At 38.5% G+C, this 23,494-nt stretch overlaps 1 protein-coding gene across 6 annotated transcripts in view; it reads right to left on the bottom strand.

Annotated features, from left to right (window-relative positions):
• atrnl1a (attractin-like 1a) overlaps positions 1-23,494 on the bottom strand; it is a 200,490-nt gene that overhangs the window by 97,320 nt on the left and 79,676 nt on the right. For all 6 annotated transcript variants that reach the window (XM_034026182.3, XM_034026181.3, XM_059026008.1 and 3 more), the window contains exons 20-24: positions 21,209-21,302; positions 13,304-13,356; positions 9,913-10,007; positions 6,976-7,054; positions 5,266-5,423 (exon numbers count right to left, since the gene is read on the bottom strand). In XM_034026182.3, the coding sequence (XP_033882073.3) occupies positions 5,266-5,423; positions 6,976-7,054; positions 9,913-10,007; positions 13,304-13,356; positions 21,209-21,302 (479 nt within the window). The remainder of the gene's footprint in view (positions 1-5,265; positions 5,424-6,975; positions 7,055-9,912; positions 10,008-13,303; positions 13,357-21,208; positions 21,303-23,494) is intronic.

Genomic DNA, 23,494 nt, shown 5'->3' on the forward strand with positions numbered 1-23,494 from the left:
CAATCTAGATCAAGTCATCTCAATGCTGATTCGTTCAGCGAGGGTCAAAATAATCATTAGCACAGCTAACCAATTTGTACTTATTTGAGGTCAAATGGTTCTCCAATAGAAAACTTCAGGACGTTGACTTCACCCGATCTGATGTCTTGCCAATTGTTACTTGCAACAGTATATTACAGAATATATATAGTCATGATACTTTCCACATCTCACCCGAAGAGACATTTGTGGTCATGCTGTCTCGTGTTTTACATATTCAGCGGATCGTATTAAATTTATTAAAACATTCTTGAACATGGACTCGAATCTGGACTGGTATCAGTTAAAAGTGTGCTAGAAATAGGAGGAACTGCAGCTTGACACTGCTGTGAATTCTTCAAATTCAATTAAACATGAAAACTTTCGATTTTCTACTTTGATTCAGTTTGCGGCGGTATCTATGTTTAATGAACAAAAAAGGGTGCCAGCTTTGCTGCTAAAAAGTGAAACTGATTTATAAAAAATAAATAAAAAAAAGAAAGTTCCTTACTGCTTAATCTCTGTTTAAAAAAATAAATAAATAAATAAATAGTAAATTTTTGGATTGTGAGAGAAACATTATGATTTTAGCGTGCATGCATCTGAAGACTAACCACAGTGTTTAAACATGAACAGATGGTGTGTATGTATACGCTTATCAAATGCAATAAAAGTGCTGGATAGACAACTGGAGTTGTATCTGTAAATAGTGCAATGGAAAGCAAGTACATTGATTGATCCATTCAGAAGATTGGTAAACCCTGCCTGTTAAAATCACAGAGGGGCAGCAATGTGTGGAATGCCATCGGAACCCATGGGTATTAACCATTAAATCACCAAGTTGTCCACGTTTGATGTCAAAAGATAATTAAATAATACATAAGCTTTAATATTTTAATTCTTTTTTTTTTTTTTTTTTTACTAATAAAAAAGAACTATAATACATTTAGTAAAGAAGAAAGTATTGATCCAAAACGCATTTATTAAAATGTGGTTGAGGTAAAGGTGATTCTCAATCTGTAACCCTACAGAAGAGGATAGGATTACACTGCCCTCTGCAACACTGGCAGGTGTTTAAAAGACCAGTAACACACAACAAACAACGTACTACTAATGTAATACTGTAGGAGCTTGTGTTTCTTGCATCTTTTATAAATAGCATTGTGTTAGCTTTCTCTTATTACAGCAAACACGCATTTGCTGATGGCTCAGTCATTATATGTAAATGCAAACCCTAATATTTGTAAAAACTCCAATTGACCTTTATTAAATAAGAACACTATTGTCATTGAGAACACTACATACATCCGAGTGCACACCGAGTTATGACACACAGAGCTTGCAGTCTATTAAATTACAAAAGGCATTCGATTTAATGATGTCCGCTCACAGAGCAAATAAGTGACTTTGCCTTTGGAAATCTAATAAAACACTGTTACAGGACTAGCTGAGCTAGAAAAGTTCCACAGAAATGCATTTTATCAGCATGATTAATCCAGGATGAGAAAGTGAGAATAAAAATCAATGAATGTGGGCAGGGGTTGCAGGAAATAATATATCACACTGCCTGAAATGCAGTACTGCACTAATGCTGTTTTCATAGTACTATATATAAAACCCTGATTTTGTCTCAAGTCCAGTAGACACACGTAGCAGACGTCCTTGTGACAATAAACAATTATTTTCTGCCGAGCAATCCAGAATGTTTCAAGCTCCACACTGCCAGTTAACATATTGAACTTGTCCTTAAGTAGTACATTTTTTACTTCTGTCGAACTGCAAGTACACTGCAACAAAATGACCTCTTGTACAACGAAATTTTCCAGGAAGGCAGTACAACTGGGGATGGGGAGTTTGTTGCCAGATAACTTCACTCAGACTACCCGCTCACTAAATAGCTGGGTATCTCGGAATAGAAAATTGTCTCCTCTTTAAAAATAAGCATTTTAATAGGTGGACAATCTGCAGCACTGGTTAAAGTAACACATTTACAAAATCCAATGCAACTCCCTCTGGCTGGGTCTCAGCACATTTTATCTGATGGTTTGTCATTGCATTGTATTTTCAATTCTCAAGTGAGATCACCAGACGTTCATTAAGACACACTGTTGGCTGACAAATAGGAATTTGCATTCTTGTAGGAAAGTATTCAGACGTGCAGGCTTACTTTGGCCCCTGGGTCATCCTTAGGCAACTGCAAACACAAGATATGTGCATTCATCTTTCAAAAGCACTAATAATATAGTTTGCTTGATGATGTAGACATCCGCTTGTGCTATGATACAATACATGGTCAACCTCATACGCTAATCAACATAATAAAACCGCAAATCTGAACTAAAGTTGCCAGCAACTTTACGGCTTCCAGTACCAGTACCAAACCTTCAGCAAATAGAGCAGAATGTCAGTATCAGTACCAAACACAGAATGCATACATGGGTTACTATATGTGTTCCATAGTAACTATGACCCTATCTGCACTCTATAAGGAGTTATTAGCCAGTTTTGTAAGTTGATGATGTCATGCAACATGGCCGCCATGTTTTTTATTGTAGCAACTTCCCTTGAACTAAGTTTAAAGACAACCACACTAGGATCATGTGTGACAATTTTTGGTTCAATCGGAATAGTGGTTTGGGATAAGATCTTTGTAGTTTGTGATTGACGTCTGTACCGTGTGATTATGACGTCATCAGCTTCTTACAAACACCAGTTACTCTTGGACTATCCCTCAACAAGTATACCAGCTTTCAGCACTTTGCAATAAGTGGTTTTCAAAAGATGAATTTTTACAATTTTTTTTTTCAATCCAATATGGCAACCAAACCATGTGACCTACGACATAAGTTCAATTAACATTTACCATCCTATCGAATTTCAGCATTTTTCGGGCAACTTTTGGTGGACAGAATAAGATGAAGAAGAAGAAGAAGAAGAAGAATCCCAGCAATAATAGGCTTCCCAGTCCTACATTGTATTATTCCACACACTGTTTTTTTTTGTTTTTTTTTAAGTTATATTTCAGATTAGTACCTAAATACAGGACATTTAAGAAATAAAAGCAGAAGAATAACACCTGCAGTAGAGTCTATCATTTCAAAGTCAAATCTAAAATAAGCCTCCTTCACATGTTGTCCAATCTCACAGAAATGATTAGAACTGCTAAAAGATGTGAGGTCACAATGGTGACAGAATGTATCTAAATCTGTTCCACTCGGACAGGCAATCACTACCTTCCTGTTTTCCCTACAGCCTGCCTCATATTTGCAAATTATGTCATGATGCTAAAGGCATGCCAGTCGTTTCTAAAATTAAAACGGTGCTGCACAGTTATTTGCCGTATCCTGGATTCAAGCACAGCTCGAAGCAATGGCATCAATGAAGATGCACTGCTTAGTAACAGCCAACAAAAAGTTTAAGAACCTTCCTTCTAGCTTGGAAACTCCTGCAACATCAGGAAATCAACAGAGCTGGTAATGCATGAAGTGTCATATGCAACATATGCTTCTGCCTTCATGTACAATTTGTATGACTGATTGGGATTGGCGTTACACTATGAATGAAGACACTGAAGGAGATGTCTAGACTGAACATTTATCATTGAATTTATTACGTTTCTGTTTGTGTTTCTAAAATGTAGCGCTACTTGTGTTTAACAGATATGGATACATTCATTATACATCAGTCTTATTTTTATTGTAAATATTTTATATTAATTCTAATGGAACTCAAACAAAAGCAGAAAGGGGAAGTCATTGAAGTGAACGGCTAGTTTATATCATTATTCTAGGGTAGAGTTCATATAGTGATGAAATGGACACAAGGTATAGAAGACCACTCATGAACTTCAGATAGTTTTGGTTTCCAGAGATTAGGCGATTTCCTTTTTTCATGCTACCAGCAAGCTGCTTTCATGCCTTAAAGCTGCAGCTTACCTGCCATTGAGTGGGATACAATGGGGTTACAGCACACCTGAATGAAGTGTGCCACACTAACAAGCCTGGAGTCACCATGCACAGTTAAAAGTCCTGTCTTGTGCGATTTTCTATTTTTTTTTCTGTTTTATGAAACTCCAAATGGAAAGAAAACCTCCCGCAGTAGATATATCAACTTCAGATCCTTATATCCGATATTTCCAAACACGGACTGAGAAAACTGCAAATCGGTCTTGTGAATACTTGATTTCTGCTGCAGATTTAGTGATTGAAACGCTGGCTGTATCGCTTATGAAACCGTCATATGCTTTTTAGAAATATCTGTGTAAATGATTCTCCCCATTCCTGAATTTATTTTTTCTTTAGCTTGATTGAATTGTTCTTTCGCAGAGAGGGATAATGTAAAACATTGAGTGATCTCACTCAGCATGGGCAACTGTGTAACTATGTCAAAAATACATTTAAAAAAGGCTACCAGCAATCTTATTTGTATTCTCCAAATCTTCTTTATATTCTCAAAATTCAGAAATGTGGTGAATCGGTGAAGTAAATCGAACAAGGGCAAAACAGTAACAGCCCTAAAATGTACTCTGACACTTCCGTTGTTAACTCTGGCTATTGCACATGGTTTCAATGAGCACTTTCTAAACTGTTGTCTCGCTTCAAGAGGTCTGAACACTTGTCCAATTCTCATAGCAGTATTGATTACAACTGAATATCAAGTTGTACTTAAGGCGCTGCAATCAATCAGTTCTTGAAAACCTATTGGGTCTGACAACACTGAGCCTCATCTTTTACAACTGGCAGCTATCCTAATGTGCTATCCTTTAACTGATTCATTTCATTTATCATTTAGCGCAAGTTGTGTTCCAGCTGCTTTGAAACTGGCATAGGTTACTCCTATATTCAAAAATGGTGACAAACTGTTAACTGCAAATTAACGTCCAGTATCATTACCTTGTGCGTTCACTGTTGATCGCATATAGGGAAAACAAAGCACTGAGCTTCGTCGTAGGAGTTGCCCCGTGACAACTGGCAGCACACTCATCTGTCAGTAAAATTACCTCAATTTGGCAGCCATATCAGGTCAGAGGTCAAGGTGACAGTTACATGGTGACCAGCTGACAGTGTTTTATATAACCGTGCAGACAGGAGGCCAGTACCTCAAATGGACTCAAATGATCTAAGTTCGTCTCACATGGATGCTTAGTTGCTTTGAACAAAATGCCTTTTTTTCCCCCCGGGTATTCCCTTCATACTGTATAGATAAATGGGCCAGAATTCAAAGAGGTAAACCTATAGAAACACTTACCTGTATTTTTATTGGCCATGAGAAATTGCTGACGTACACGTAGAAGGTGATGTTGAGGTTGTTTCGGAAGCTGAATTTCTCACAGGAGAAACTGTCTCTGTAGTCCTTTATGTTAGACCTGGAGACAATTGGGATTTCCTCTCCTGAGATGGTCCCAGCTACAAAAAACACAATAATAGCACTAGAATTCATTGTTGATAAGTTACTGAAACAGAACGAATGATATGTGCAAACACTAAAATTCATGGATTATATTTTTGAAGGTATTGTCTGACACAGTGTTGCAGAATTGGAATATTGTATCACATTTTATTTATATATATATATATATATATATATATATATATATATATATATATATATAGGATCAGCTTTTCCTTCTCTGCTTATCATATATACAGCGATTCAGTCAGCACTTTCAGTATCACGCACAGGAAACCAAAATCACATTGGTCAATGCACAGCAGCAGCCAATATAACAGATGCAATCTGTGTAGGAATTATTTTGATATAATAAAATCACAAGAGTGATAGATATAAAAATGACTCATCTTAAGGTGTTCTAATATATTTGCACACTACTCTCTATAACTAGCAAGTGTTAACATTGTTTTTCAACCTATACATTAAAAACATTTAGCATAGGTTGAAAAACAATCTTAATGCTCACAAGTTAAAAGGGTCACCATGAACTACATTCACAGTATGTGGAATCATTTCTCGTAAAAAAATATTCCCTGCAGTGTTTAATCAAATCTGGGCACATGGTCCCGCAGATGTAGCCAGCCGCTTATTGTTTTGAAGGTCAATTTTATTGTTATCGTTAAAAACGGTCTCTTTTAAAAAAAAAAAAAAAAAAAAAAAACTCAAATGTAAGACTTGAGGTTGCTGTAATGAACAAGATTAGCTCATCCCATTGATCAGTAAGAGACGAAAACGCATTAATTGTCAAGCCCATAAGAAAACCTGAATTCTGCACCGCTGAAACAAAGACTTTGAAATCTCAGCCTCAACAGCTGCCTCCTATAAAAATGTATCTTAATTGAAATCAAAGCATTTCAGTATGACTTGCTATGAAATTTTAAATTGCAGCACAGCTTTTGTTATAAGTGACACCCATAAAGACAGAACATTTAAAGAGGCAGGCACAATTTGAAATATCGGGAACACATTGCAAAATGATAAGTTTAGTGCCACTCATGTACGTTCTCATGTGGATATGACTTTTGATAAACTGTAGTCGTGCATTGACCAGCATTCTAGCAGTCCAGACGCTCCAGTTGTGTTCGAGGTTACTCAATGTGTAGGAATAGATGCTTGGCACCCTGGAATACACAGTCATGGCGATTGGCAGTGGTCAGGGACACAGCTGGGACTCTCTCACAGTGGAGTTGGACTGGTTTGTTGAAGTGGATGTATTATACAGCACACTGGCATGTTTGGTTCTACAGCACACAACGCAGTCGTACAGGAAGCTCCCGGAGATGACAAGGAGGAAGTGCACTAAAAAACAAATGGCTCCTCTTCTAGGATAAAACCTGCTTTCTACAGCAGATCGAAAATACATATTATTATTATTATTATATATTTTTTATTCATCTTTTTAAAGTACGGTTAACTGCCCTTTGACTTTGATGATGCACAATAACCGCTGGCACAGTTAATAATGGCTATGTACAAGGAAGAACAAAAAAACTAAAAACAACTCACCTGTTGAACCAACGGACCACGTAATATTCAGGTTGAAATTGTTAGATGCATTAATAGACATGTCAAGATTCTTGTTAGGCTAAAAAAACAAAACAAAAACAAAAACAATAACAAACATTGATATTCAAGTGACTACAACAGTTTTACTTCTTACTCGTCTAGATTTTAGAAATACGATAACTTCTGCATAACAATTCAGGTTCACCAGCAAGCAGCAATTATTTGGGTTTCCACCCCGATGTTTCTGAACTTTCTTCTCTTTAATGAAGGAATACACCAGGCTTCACGAACACGTATGGGATCAGCAACCATGACTACACTACAGCCCTGCTGTTGTTTTTCTTGCAATTTATTTCAGCTTCAATAACAATATGAAAGCCTCTTACAAACAACATGCTAGAGTCAGCACTACGAGTGGAATGCCCTATCCTTTTAAAAGACTGAAGCATAACTTAGATTTGCTGACTTTACACCTGCGGCCAGCCAGCCAGAATTGAATATGTGCCAAGAATGAACTTCTGAAACATCTGTGACGGGGCTTCTCTGTATTTTCTGATAGAAGGCTTGTATTAAAAAGTTGAAGTAACATATTCAAGCTTAATGCCAAGACTACTGTATCCCAGTCTAAGTAAGCATTAGGCTACTATTGTTCAGTGGCATCTGTTCAGGACAAATTTAACTCCAACTTCTAGGAATCTCTGGAGTTCACACTGCACTGTGTTATAGTAATGTGTTTTATCTGTAGGAATCCCTGGAGTTCACACTGCACTGTGTTATAGTAATGTGTTTTATCTGGAGGAATCCCTGGAGTTCACACTGCACTGTGTTATAGTAATGTGTTTTATCTGGAGGAATCCCTGGAGTTCACACTGCACTATGTTATAGTAATGTGTTTTATCTGGAGGAATCCCTGGAGTTCACACTGCACTGTGTTATAGTAATGTGTTTTATCTGGAGGAATCCCTGGAGTTCACACTGCACTGTGTTATAGTAATGTGTTTTATCTGGAGGAATCCCTGGAGTTCATACTGCACTGTGTTATAGTAATGTGTTTTATCTGGAGGAATCCCTGGAGTTCACACTGCACTATGTTATAGTAATGTGTTTTATCTGGAGGAATCCCTGGAGTTCACACTGCACTATGTTATAGTAATGTGTTTTATCTGGAGGAATCCCTGGAGTTCACACTGCACTGTGTTATAGTAATGTGTTTTATCTGGAGGAATCCCTGGAGTTCATACTGCACTGTGTTATAGTAATGTGTTTTATCTGTAGGAATCCCTGGAGTTCACACTGCACTGTGTTATAGTAATGTGTTTTATCTGGAGGAATCCCTGGAGTTCACACTGCACTGTGTTATAGTAATGTGTTTTATCTGGAGGAATCCCTGGAGTTCACACTGCACTGTGTTATAGTAATGTGTTTTATCTGGAGGAATCCCTGGAGTTCACACTGCACTATGTTATAGTAATGTGTTTTATCTGGAGGAATCCCTGGAGTTCACACTGCACTATGTTATAGTAATGTGTTTTATCTGGAGGAATCCCTGGAGTTCACACTGCACTGTGTTATAGTAATGTGTTTTATCTGGAGGAATCCCTGGAGTTCACACTGCACTATGTTATAGTAATGTGTTTTATCTGGAGGAATCCCTGGAGTTCACACTGCACTGTGTTATAGTAATGTGTTTTATCTGGAGGAATCCCTGGAGTTCACACTGCACTATGTTATAGTAATGTGTTTTATCTGGAGGAATCCCTGGAGTTCACACTGCACTGTGTTATAGTAATGTGTTTTATCTGGAGGAATCCCTGGAGTTCACACTGCACTATGTTATAGTAATGTGTTTTATCTGGAGGAATCTCTGGAGTTCACACTGCACTATGTTATAGTAATGTGTTTTATCTGGAGGAATCCCTGGAGTTCACACTGCACTATGTTATAGTAATGTGTTTTATCTGGAGGAATCCCTGGAGTTCACACTGCACTATGTTATAGTAATGTGTTTTATCTGGAGGAATCCCTGGAGTTCACACTGCACTGTGTTATAGTAATGTGTTTTATCTGGAGGAATCCCTGGAGTTCACACTGCACTGTGTTATAGTAATGTGTTTTATCTGGAGGAATCCCTGGAGTTCACACTGCACTGTGTTATAGTAATGTGTTTTATCTGGAGGAATCCCTGGAGTTCACACTGCACTGTGTTATAGTAATGTGTTTTATCTGGAGGAATCTCTGGAGTTCACACTGCACTGTGTTATAGTAATGTGTTTTATCTGGAGGAATCCCTGGAGTTCACACTGCACTATGTTATAGTAATGTGTTTTATCTGGAGGAATCCCTGGAGTTCACACTGCACTGTATTATAGTAATGTGTTTTATCTGGAGGAATCTCTGGAGTTCACACTGCACTGTGTTATAGTAATGTGTTTTATCTGGAGGAATCCCTGGAGTTCACACTGCACTGTGTTATAGTAATGTGTTTTATCTGGAGGAATCCCTGGAGTTCACACTGCACTGTGTTATAGTAATGTGTTTTATCTGGAGGAATCCCTGGAGTTCACACTGCACTATGTTATAGTAATGTGTTTTATCTGGAGGAATCCCTGGAGTTCATACTGCACTGTGTTATAGTAATGTGTTTTATCTGGAGGAATCCCTGGAGTTCACACTGCACTATGTTATAGTAATGTGTTTTATCTGTAGGAATCCCTGGAGTTCACACTGCACTGTGTTATAGTAATGTGTTTTATCTGGAGGAATCCCTGGAGTTCACACTGCACTATGTTATAGTAATGTGTTTTATCTGGAGGAATCTCTGGAGTTCACACTGCACTGTGTTATAGTAATGTGTTTTATCTGGAGGAATCCCTGGAGTTCACACTGCACTATGTTATAGTAATGTGTTTTTAACAATACAACAGACTGTAGTCCCACCTGCTCTGGATTAGCCATGAAGTTGATAGCAGTGTAGTGTTTGTCATCGTCTTGGAGGAGGCTGAAGGTGAACTGATAGTCAATCAGAAGGCTATCTGTGGACAGGATGCACGTAATCACATCAGAGAGAGGACCAAAGAGGCAGGGCATGATAATGCTTCACAAAGTGATTATTATTATTATTATTATTATTATTATTATTATTATTATTGAACTGGTCAATTGCTGCATTAAGAGTTGAGGTCAATTCCAATTATTTTTTAAATCAATTCCAATTCCCATTCCCTTTTAATCAATTTAACACATCGATCAGAAATGCAATAAGCAGAATTCTGTTAAAGGCAGCTTCCCACAGCAGCAACAAATGACTTAAATTGAAGTCACGGTTAGTCAATGAAATTGGTTTCAAATGAAAGCAGGTGAACAAGCGGCTCTTAAATATGAATTCCAATGCTAATTCCTTTGAAGAAATTGGAATTGGAAACCAGGAATTTACCTCAACCCTGGATGCATTCTAAAATACATGTTACCATGACTACATAATAGAAACATATTCATATGGTACTCTTATTAGGTCTATGAGAAATAGACATAAAAGCAAATACTAACTTTTGACTAGGAGCAGTTTACTGTAAAGCCTGTAACTGACCGTGGTAAAATGCCACATTTATTTTTTATTCCCAATGACTTTATCCTTGATGTCTGTAGGTACAGTAACATATTATTGAAATAAAATGCATCATGCATTGTTAATTCCTCTGCGTCGAATGCTTGTGTATCTGTGTGGTTTAGAATTATATTTCATTTCCTCTCAATGTTTGCATAACAAACAAAAATGATAAAATATTCTACATAAAACAGAGTCAAATACATGTAGCCTACAGTAATGGAAACAAATATGCTTGCTCAAAGACAAGTTTAGTATAAATTACAAGTGAAACATTAAACTTAGAAATGAGTGAAATAATAAAACAGCAAACCTCAAAAGGTTCAATGGGTTTTTACAAAAATTGCTGTAAGATGGAAGTAAATTAAATGTGACAATCTATTCCTGTGAGATCTACAACTCAAACAAATTGGCACAAATGTGTTTAAAGCTTGGTTCTGTGGCTTAAGGCACCGTTGTGTTTAAACATTTGTTTTGTTTATGCCAGTGATCGGATGTGATACTGCAGCAGGAGAGCTCCAGGTGTAATCCATCTCAAAAGACACAACAAAAGGACCAATCCACAAAACTGAGAAACAACTTGAAAAACAGACAGCTGGAAATAGAACGGATTTTCAAATCATAAACTTTATTGAAGCAATTCCATATTTCTGTGGATTCCACGAGATACAGCTTAATCCTTTCCTCTGTCATTATCCATAACTACATTATATTGAATTGGTCCCTCTATGCCTATAAACCCCAACAGAAAAGAAAAGGCACAAGCTGTACAGTAAATCAGAAATGTGGATTGGCAAATGTGTCTTAATGTGTGGCTGCTTTGTGATATTTCTGCATGTGGCGTAGGAAGCAAAGGTATGAATAGAACTCTTGTTCAGTGTATAAAACCAGTGGATTATGTTTCCTGAAGGAAAACAGAATGAAGCAGGATTCTTTCATTTTGCATTTCAGTTTGTGCACATTTATATATATCTCAAGTACAAAGAACCTTGAAATAGTTCAGGAGTTGTGTTTTTACTTTTCTACTGACTGACAGTCTCACAGGCCTGTCTTGGTGATGAAAACAGGCTTAAATGATCACCTTATTATCACGGTAAACTCTGCATAGTGGAGATAACACTGAATTTAATCCAGGGCTCCCTTATTAACACTTAACCTTACCAAACAGAAAAGTAAATGAAGTATTACATTAATTGGGAATGGGGCAAGCAGGCCCTGCAGGGAACCTGATAAAACCAAGGAGCTATACAATTGATGCTGTTAACACAGCTTGATGAACCTGCCTTACATTTTTATTTCCTTTGTATATGGGAAGACATTTAAATTGTCCATCGTCACAGAGCATGTTGATTATTCCAGAGCCATGTAGGGTTTTAAATCTCTGGCTGTACAGTAGTTTCCATTCTCAGCATTGATGAATTGCATGTAATTCATGATTTCGATGCACTTTAAAATGACCTTCTTGTTTGTTTATTTATTTTCTTCTATAACCCCCTTCCCAGGCAGCCTCTGTTCCCACGGTCCAGTCAGTCCAGCTTTTTAAACCCAAGCAGCTGATGTTGCCAAGCTATTGAACTCTACTGAATTCAGTCTCGCTGGTCTCTGCCTGGCGTCGTCTGGCTCCTGACCAGTAGGGGCCGCTGTGGCACAGCAAGATAAACCAACCCCATCCAATTTCCCGCTCTTGCTTGACGGGGCGCAAAGGCCTTATGCATTATTTCCTATTGATCCTCGGCCAAGATCTTGACACAGCCAGGATTTTAACACGCAGGCTTCCGATCACAACTGATCACACTGATACTCGGTGGCCACAGTACTACTTTTAACATGGACTTTGCATCTCTCTCTCTATCAACCACATATACATAATGTGGGTAATGTACTGTATAAATACAACGTACAGATACTGCATGTTGTTCTTGTTGTATTGATTTTCACAATCTGACACTTAAACAAGGCTGCCATCTAGTGGTTTCCAATGTTGTGATGCTGTACAGTAATAGAGCTATTCATTCCATTGCTGAATGCCTTCCAAGTGAACTGGCAGACTGAAGCAATGTTGTGATCAAGGTCAGTTGTCTTCTTCACTCTCCTGCTAATGGGCCTCAACTCTAACTTCCTCAAAGGGCCTTCTATTCATTATTTTTTTAGGGTTCTCGTTTGGGATTAATTGATGGGAAAGAATGTGGGCTGTGGGTTGAAATGAACTGGTTATACAATTCTGGAAGAGTCCTTCCCTTCCAGAACTGAACTGCTGTATCACTGCTCTACAGCATTTCCAACACTGGACCTCAACTAAAGAAACTGAACAGCATGTGGCAACACCTCACGAGGCTATATTAAACTACTGTATGGTTCAGCTCCCCAACACCACTTATTGAAGGGACCACAGTAGAAATGGACACGAACACAGAGGTTTTTATTCTTTTTACATATAAACTGCTTATTACCTGCTACATATGCTTACTATTTGGTGGATATGATGAGTTCCAATTTTAAGAACAAAACACAGTTTATAGACACATCAATGGTTCCAAGTTTTCTTTAAATAACGGGGGCTAAAACAATGACCCTGTGCCACATGGTTGTTGTCTAAATAAATTTCACAACCAGCGGAGTAATGCAATACAATGGCATTACCTGGAGCATGTTCTAGCACCTTTCAAGGAGACCATTCTCTTGATTTTACGATCCTGAAAATAAACGCATTAGAGGAATACTCACAGTAGCATGTTCCCCTCAGTGGATTACCCAGATACCTGTTTTCTGAGTCACACCTGCAACGAAAGAAGCGTTTCAGTAAAAAGAGGTGATCAGATCAAGATTTGAACCTAAATCACTCTTTCTGTACTTGGCCCACTGGCTTGTTTTAATCTTAAATTGATCCCACTAATATACCAGGCAAGGTCAGGCGATATGTGTAACGCATACCAATACAGTAAATACATTGCTGGTCTCCACTTTCCAAGATATATTGAAAATAATGGTAAACATCTGCATCTATATATATATATATATATATAACTGCAATATTTAAATTCAGCTAACACTGTGGCATGGGAACAATAAACAGGTAAACAGCAGAGAAAGAATACCTGCACTGCCTTTAAAATAAACTAAACCTAAACTAACCTGAGGGACACTATTAACCCTCTGCTGGGTGTTTATGCTGGACCTTCTTAATCCAGCAGGTTGTTTTTATGCTTCCAGTTACTTCTACAATACCAAAAGAAATGGCTTTACTCACGGCACAGTTGCCATTATAAAAGCGCAGTCCTAAAGTGATTCTTTTGTGTTTAATTATTGCTCAGTGTATGTCGACTGGCATGGTATACACAGAGGGGCTGTATAGTTCTCTCTAATGGAATTTCCCAATGCACCAAACACTTAACATTTATGCACAAATGGCAACAATCTGTTCCAATTTAAGCTGATTAAATGCTTTATTTATATTGTAATGGAAAGAAAGCCTCTGATTCTAAGATGCAATCCCTAATTCTTGCACTCAGCACTGTGACTATAAACACACAGCACCAGCAGCCCCAGAGACACGCTAAGCTCTGCTTATTCACTTTAGCTGAAAACTGGAAAAAGGGTTCATTCGACAGTAGAACAGAAACTACAATCTCCTGGTTCTAATGAATAAACACTGCATCCAAGTGTGTAATCTTTCCAAGATTGAGATCATGCATGCAGCACACTTTTCTTATAAAAATAACCAATTTGAGGTGTTAAAACTATTAGGATGATGCTCCCAATCCGGGGTTTGGACTGTGAAGCGGGTCCTTCATGGGTTAAGCACACACTTACATGAATTCAAATCCCAGAGCTGGAATCTTTGTTTCTCGCTGTGCCCATTTGACTCACTTAAAGGCAATCAGAAGACTTTGGCAGCCACCAGTGTCAGCAAAAAACAGCATATGGAGCCCCCTACAGTAATCCACTGGTGTGTGTGATCACTGTGCATGAACAGCATGGGTTTAGGAAGAGTATGTTTAATTAGAGCAAGGTAATCTTTATCAGGGTTAATCCAGACTCGTTCGAATTACACACAGACACATAAGAACATAAGAAAGTTTACATTCAGCCCATCTTGCTCGTTTGGTTGTTAGTATCTTATTGATCCCAGAATCTCGTCAAGCAGCTTCTTGAAGGATCCCAGGGTGTAAGTGCAGTACAATGCCACAATCTGTTAAATATATCATTCTGTATAAATGTGTTCAATGTGATTCATAGTCCAGATGGACTGACCACATGAACGATTATGAATGCGTGTTTCATGGTAGCTGCTTGGGGACCTCTTACTAATAATACTTGAAGGATGTGCGTCAGTGGCTCACTTTTAAAAAGGTCCACAGGTGTGTGATTGAGATTATACAGTACATTAGTATATATGGTAAGGACGTTTAAAATGCATATTTATTCATAAAAGAAATTATTTTATTGGCCCTGTGTCAACTTATTATACAGATGTCTTTCTGCTCACATACGTGTTAAAAAAAAAAAGTGAAAAGGGGTTTAGTCTCCAATCAGCCTGCAGCGAGATAAATATTTGTTTTGCTTTGTTCTGTCAGAGCCCTGTTCTGTATGTATCCAAACTCACCATGCCTCACATGTTGTTGACCCTCCCAAGCAACCTGCCTCTATCTGCCAGTCCATTCGTAACCCACGTCTTTCAGCAGTGTGCTTTGAATTCATTAAAACAAGCAGAGGCCAGGAGAGAGAGAAACCTTCAGACTGCAAGTTGATGGCTATGCCTGTATTTTTACTATAATTATGATCAATCCAAAACCAAAGCTACTGTCACACACAAGTTCTTCAGACTGTACTGGCTATCTGATAGGGCAGTGAACCGGAACAACATTTATTTTTTCCCTATTCCCCTTTTTTCTTTGGAAGAACTGTAAGCATCAAACAAATCCTTCATGGCAAATCTAGCATCTCGCAAACAGGAGTGTTTGATAAGAAATGTGAGCTTGTATTTGCTCTGTCAGGCTGAATGAGTGAGTACAGCACCCTCCGCTCAGCCAGGGAGTCGTATTGTAAAGGCAGAATGCCTTTAGCCTTTAAAAGAATTATGAATTCCAATCCCTCAGAAAACTATGAGCATTATAACCACTCAACTCACTACTTAAACTGTGCAAAACACAATATACCAACAGAGAGGCATAACAATTTTCGTAAACGAGGTTCATTATATATTACTTTAGGAGTTAACAACATTTATAAAAAAGAAAAAAACAAAAAAGAAAAATTAGCCAAAACTACCTTCACATTTTACTAAAGGGCCAATCCCCCTGTAACCAGATTAGCCACAATCCCTGTAGGATAATGTGCAACTGATTAGTTTTCGAATTGCACTCTGAACATCAATGCAGGAGAAAATTCATGTTTTTAAAATCAAAGCTGGGAATCATAACCAAGAATCTAGTTTGAGATTTTTATTACAGCCTGACAGTATAACAAACGACTTACTGCAAACTGATCTATAGTACTTGCTGGATGTAATTACCAAGTCTTTTCAGTCAAGACCAAAACAATTTAACAATATATAGTTTATAATATATTCTGTCAAGTTGGATGGAACTTGACAGCTAGTTGCAGAGCATCAGGTAATGGGCGGCACTCTGGAGCAACAAAGAGCAAGGAAAGACTTGCTTGGGTTTCACACAAGAACATTACCATAGGAGTCAATCTCAACAGCCATGTGGGGTAAGAAGCATAGCAAGCTGGCCACACAGTATTCCAACCCCACCAGCATTATTACAACAGGACCCTGAAAACCTCTACTTGTGAATAGGTCAGAACCCATGCACAAATAATTGCCATGAAAGAAATCCTCAGCAGTCTGTCCAATAAAGTGATTGCACCAGCCAGGAGAAGATGACTTTACTGTCAACCCAGAGTAGAAGGGCATGTTGTGCATCTCCTCCACAGCCCCCTTCTGTGTCTGTAGATAAACATTCCAGCATTGACTATATTCATGCGCATCAAGGCAGCATTGCTTGTTCCCTTTAGAAAGCCAAACTGTTCTAGGCTCCTTTCCTGCAAAAAGTAGCAAATAATTGTAACAAAGCAATAGACTATCCTAGCAGTTTGCAGTCTGGCTGGCTGCCGTTGACATTGCACAGTGTGAAAGTAAACAACCTCCAGGGACCTCCAGCCTGTCTGCTCAGTTCAAAGAGACGATCATTCTTTACTCCCCTCACAGGGGAAACCCGAGTATGAGATGCAAGCACAAGAAGAAAAAAAAACAAAGTGGAGATGTGAGCCACGATATTAGCCTTCCATATTTCATATAACATTCAATTAGAGGAATGCTACATCAAGCCACTGCGTGCACAGCAGCTGCCGAGGCTAACCTCAAAACCTGTTTTCATTTGCTTTCGGCCCAATGTACTTCAACATCAGTAATAAAATAAGTCATCAGCTGTTCTGATTCTGTATGTCTGGCTGCACTGAATATTCGCGTTGTTCTTGCAGAATAACAATCAAGGTGGGTCCATTGAGTTACAGTATGTATTTCAAGAGCAGGACATGTAAACATGACTTGATTTATCATGGTTTACTAATTACCTTAAATTTCCTAAAATAAAATGCTGCAGAGTCACGTACAATAACGTCTCACCCGAAAGACGGAGCACAAGGAGGTTCAGTGACTTGCTCAGGGTCACACAGTGAGCCGGGATTTGAACCAGGGACCTCCTGGTTACAAGCCCCTTTTCTTTAACCACTGGACCACACAGCCTCCTATAAACATCACATACTTGAAGTTTATATTGACATCAGATTGTATCTGGATATTTTTCCAGAGAAACTCACTTTTACAAATATTATTATAATTAAATCTCAATGATTTCCTAAGCCAACTCTCCCCTGGGCTCTGTGTTCAGTGCACAGTTTCAACATCGCACAGCAAGAGCTTAATATACTAAGAATGTCTCCAGCCCACCACACCGTGTATTGAAGTTTTAGTGTAGGCTGTGTCCACCCCCAGGAGATCCAGTTTACCTTCCTCCTGATGAGCTCAAATTAAACCTTATTAGCCATTGTTGAAAACAGCAGTTCAGCAGGTGGGCTTTTTTGTAAAATGTTTTCTTTATATAAAAGAAAAAGTATATATATATATATATATATATATATATATATATATATATACAGTGCCTTGCGAAAGTATTCGGCCCCCTTGAACTTTGCGACCTTTTGCCACATTTCAGGCTTCAAACATAAAGATATGAAACTGTAATTTTTTGTGAAGAATCAACAACAAGTGGGACACAATCATGAAGTGGAACGAAATTTATTGGATATTTCAAACTTTTTTAACAAATAAAAAACTGAAAAATTGGGCGTGCAAAATTATTCAGCCCCCTTAAGTTAATACTTTGTAGCGCCACCTTTTGCTGCGATTACAGCTGTAAGTCGCTTGGGGTATGTCTCTATCAGTTTTGCACATCGAGAGACTGAAATTTTTGCCCATTCCTCCTTGCAAAACAGCTCGAGCTCAGTGAGGTTGGATGGAGAGCATTTGTGAACAGCAGTTTTCAGTTCTTTCCACAGATTCTCGATTGGATTCAGGTCTGGACTTTGACTTGGCCATTCTAACACCTGGATATGTTTATTTGTGAACCATTCCATTGTAGATTTTGCTTTATGTTTTGGATCATTGTCTTGTTGGAAGACAAATCTCCGTCCCAGTCTCAGGTCTTTTGCAGACTCCATCAGGTTTTCTTCCAGAATGGTCCTGTATTTGGCTCCATCCATCTTCCCATCAATTTTAACCATCTTCCCTGTCCCTGCTGAAGAAAAGCAGGCCCAAACCATGATGCTGCCACCACCATGTTTGACAGTGGGGATGGTGTGTTCAGGGTGATGAGCTGTGTTGCTTTTACGCCAAACATAACGTTTTGCATTGTTGCCAAAAAGTTCGATTTTGGTTTCATCTGACCAGAGCACCTTCTTCCACATGTTTGGGGTGTCTCCCAGGTGGCTTGTGGCAAACTGTAAACGACACTTTTTATGGATATCTTTAAGAAATGGCTTTCTTCTTGCCACTCTTCCATAAAGGCCAGATTTGTGCAGTATACGACTGATTGTTGTCCTATGGACAGAGTCTCCCACCTCAGCTGTAGATCTCTGCAGTTCATCCAGAGTGATCATGGGCCTCTTGGCTGCATCTCTGATCAGTCTTCTCCTTGTATGAGCTGAAAGTTTAGAGGGACGGCCAGGTCTTGGTAGATTTGCAGTGGTCTGATACTCCTTCCATTTCAATATTATCGCTTGCACAGTGCTCCTTGGGATGTTTAAAGCTTGGGAAATCTTTTTGTATCCAAATCCGGCTTTAAACTTCTCCACAACAGTATCTCGGACCTGCCTGGTGTGTTCCTTGTTCTTCATGATGCTCTCTGCACTTTAAACAGACCTCTGAGACTATCACAGTGCAGGTGCATTTATACGGAGACTTGATTACACACAGGTGGATTCTATTTATCATCATTAGTCATTTAGGTCAACATTGGATCATTCAGAGATCCTCACTGAACTTCTGGAGAGAGTTTGCTGCACTGAAAGTAAAGGGGCTGAATAATTTTGCACGCCCAATTTTTCAGTTTTTTATTTGTTAAAAAAGTTTGAAATATCCAATAAATTTCGTTCCACTTCATGATTGTGTCCCACTTGTTGTTGATTCTTCACAAAAAATTACAGTTTCATATCTTTATGTTTGAAGCCTGAAATGTGGCAAAAGGTCGCAAAGTTCAAGGGGGCCGAATACTTTCGCAAGGCACTGTATATATATATATATATTAGTAAGTATATGTCATTTAAAATATCCTACTACTGCTAATAGATGCAAGTGTCTCCATTAATTCAGTGTCGTAATGCACAGCTCACAGTGTCTTACAGGGTTCCCTGGTGATCTCCTATCTCATTAGCATTTATGAATCTTGACAAAGAAATCCCCACAGCATCTTCTGCAGGGTCATGAAAGTCTTTAGCACCACAGACCAGTGTCATTTAATTAAAATCTTCATCAAAACAAGATGCAAAGTGCTATGGGGACCATTTGAAATCAAGAGTGATTACTATAACTGTAACGTTCTGACACAAAACGCTAGATGACAAACAGTAGCCTTTATCAAGAACTACTTTATATTCCTCTTTACTGTGAGACACATCAAGTAGATAGTTTTTTTTTTATTATGTAATATTTATGTTAATGTTGTTATGCCTCCAAGGCTGAACCAATATTTGCTTACAAATACCATGAATTAGTTTAAATCGGGCTAGCCTTGCACATTTCATGACATTCTAAGAAACAGATTAAGTGGACGAAAAGACAGAGTTCATTTCTGAACTGCAATATATTACCCATCCCTGAACTGAAAACGGTTGGTTGGAAGATGAATTAGTATTATATTAGATCTCTTCTTTGACAGGGTTGAACCAGGCTCTGTGCTGAAACTCCAAAAACAAAAAAGACCACACAACTGTAACCAATCCCCCAAAGTGCCCCATGTCTACATCAAGATGCACTGGATTAGCAGTTTTGTACCATTTTGTAAGTCAGAAGCACTTAAATATATGCTATTCCAGTTCCAGCTATCAATTACGTGAAGGGTGCTTGTGCCAGGATTTCAGTGGCACACCACCAAGTTTCCAAAATGAAAGGCTAGCACCATTAGTTATTAAACATTGTTTGGTCTTAATTCAAGGGCAAGTATATTGGGGATTATACCTGCTATGCAAGTTTCAAAATAATATGGCTTGTGTCGCAGAAGTTGTTTAACTCTGTTCTGCGTGATGGATTCCCAATAAGCATGACTATTCTGGAGTGTTGGATCTGGCTGAACCTGTGTGCTCTGTTTCCCACATACCAAGCAAACACTGCAGCAGCAAAAGGTAGAACCTGCATGAAACAGCCAAATGAAGAACCTGCAATTAGCACTGTAATAAGAAACCCCCGCAGTTCAGACAGAAACTTGGCATGAAAAAGGTTCATTATCCGTTTGACTTGGGAGGTTGTGAAATATATGTGTTGCTCGTCCAGATTTCTGATATTATGCTAGTAAAAAGCATTTCTCACGTCAACATTTGAATTCTTATAGATCCTTCATTATCCCAGTCAGAACTGACACTCACAAACGGATTAGCAGCATTCAAGAGGTAGAAATTCTGAGTAAAGCTGACAGAACACAAATACATGTTTTCAGGAACAGTGGCTTGAAATCTGGTTCCAGGAGACATAGCTTGAGACAACCTTGCTGTATCAAACCCCAATGCTCCCCCGGTGTACCATTCAGTGGCCTGAAACCTAGTCTCCTGAAACCAAGTTCTAAGTCACAAAGTGGCTTCGTGTTCCCTCAGGTTTACGAACACCAAACTTACGAACTGACCGGTCACCCAAACACCCATTTTTTTTTTTAGCTGGAAGTACGAAATCACAAGGTTAACCTACTGAAATGGCAAGAAGTGGGAATCGGCAATGTGTTACACTTTCAACTGAAACAAAACACTTATTAAAACTATTGTAAACATGTTCAAGGTATTCATAACTCGAGGGCTCTACTGCATTACTAAAAATGCTGGGGGGGAGGGGGGCGGCTGGCAACACATTGTTTCAATACTTACAGTTGACATTGGTCTCCTTTGATTCCTTTGGTAGTGCAGAAGCATTTTCCTGACTGCGAATGGCAACTATTTGCATGTCCATTGCATTTACAACCTGCGGGAGAAAGAAGAAGATGGTCAGTCAATTTAAATCACAATGATCCACAAACTGACAGGTAAAAGGATTTTCAATTGGAAAGCTGAAATGCAGAATGACACCTGCAACTCTAAAGGAACACACACACTGTACTGAACTGCTTCCTAGACCAGCACACCTGCGCTGAAAGAGTTAACACCCACACAGCTTATTCACTCTTGGGCATCTCTCAAGCACAGATGAATTGTGTGGTGGTTTTGAGATGTGTATTTACAAGACCACCAAATTGCTTTCACTTGTGGCCTGTGCCAACTCTGAACCATATCCTCCAGAGGCCTGGAAGGCAAGTGAATTAACCTGCTGCCCCCCCTCCCCTCCCCTCCCCTCCCCCTCGGACAAGTACATTTCCTTTCCCGCAATGATGGATCAGTTCAGCTACCAAGCTTGACCTAAATACAAACAAAGTGACACTACTGTTTTTAAACCTCTGGAGATTCCGGAACAGTGCTCAAGGAAGCCAGCAATAATGCTGTTATTAAAAGGATGAAGTTCTGTCAGAACATGGGCAAACCCTCCAACACTGGACAGATGAAAAATAGGTGCACTATACATGTCATATATGCGCCCCAGTAATAACATTGCTTTTAATAAAGAAAACATCACATTGATAAATAAATAAAATGCCCCTCATGTGATAGAAACAATGCTATGTAAAGGGTAATGTACCCATTTCATAGCCCAGTAGTGTGGAACCTGCACTGAAAAACCTCAAAGAAACAATGAGGGCGATACTACGCCATCGTTACATATGGCTGGCATAGCGGATTAAAAACGGTATTATAAGATATGCTTGACTGTGTTTTGCCAATACAGGCTGGAAGAAACACAAAATCTATCCACTGCTTTCCCAGCATGCCAAGCCTGCCAGATGATTTATAGCTAAATTAAGATCTATAAAATGTACTCCCATAATATAACTGGGACATCTTGCTTGTTGCTTGTTCAGCATTTAAAGGCAACCATATACAACAATGAAATTCTTTGAATTACACGAACTGTTGTAACTTGTGCATGAAACCCAACTTCACATTTATTATTTAGGCTAACACTCCTCTCAAAAGACATTGCCTTTTTATGTTCTACAGCAGCAACTGCTCCTAATAACTTTTCAGAATTACCTATACTGCAGGGTTGTTTTAAAGGGGAGCATTTCTATTTGGAATAAAAGCAAGTAATCTATTGAATTATTTATGTGACAATGTTGTCCAACTGAAGACAGTTTCAGATATCAAACCTACAACCCATCATAATCGATGGCTTAGTTGCTAAAATGCTGTTTTTATATTTACATTTACATATTAACATTTACATATTAACCTGCTATCTGAGGGGTTCAGAAATAGCCACACTGCTTTGAAATTCAACCACTTTAACGCGTTCAGAATCAGCAGTTTGTTAAGATGTTAGTCTTGCTAGGTCAGCCACTAGAAAACAAAAATAATAAGACTAAAATAAGCTTACAAGCCAGCACTCACCTTGCAGAACACTCCCCAAACATAACTAATTCAATAGTTTCAGTGTATTACGCGGGTAAATAAAAAGAGGTCTATGTAGAACACAAAGAAATAACTGAGAATACAATTTGTTTTTATCAAAAAAAAAAAATGTATTCTGCCGCACTGGACGTGCAGAAAGGCTCAGAAGTGAAATGATTAAACACATTCCTCTTTTGGAGGTTATAATCTTGAACTATATTATGTATCCAATATACAGTAATTTAGAAAATAATGCTTTTACAAAAATTGAAAGTGTGTTGTAGAATTAGTCTCATTTATCTTCCTCATATTAAATAGTCACGTCACTAATGGATGTGCATTGCATTCAGCATATTACTGTAAAGTATACTGCATGTAATCCATATACAATGTACTAATAATATAAAGCAACATTATGTTGCCCTGCGTTACTAATTTAGCTATGATTCACTCCTCAAGCTGCACGGCACATCTCATTTATGACACTGTACTGCGACACACATAACAAGGTGCAATATTCTCCCCACTGTCGCTGCCTCTACTTCCCATTGCTCCAGTCACAAAAGAAATAACACATGTGATGTGCCCCACTGATCTCTGTCCTATGAACACTCCTGCAGAATGTGGAGGAGAATGTCATCACCAGCACCAATGAAAACCATTATGAGATCAGCA

Source organism: Acipenser ruthenus, chromosome 7, assembly GCF_902713425.1.
Source record: "Acipenser ruthenus chromosome 7, fAciRut3.2 maternal haplotype, whole genome shotgun sequence".
In the NCBI taxonomy this organism is placed as follows: domain Eukaryota; kingdom Metazoa; phylum Chordata; class Actinopteri; order Acipenseriformes; family Acipenseridae; genus Acipenser; species Acipenser ruthenus.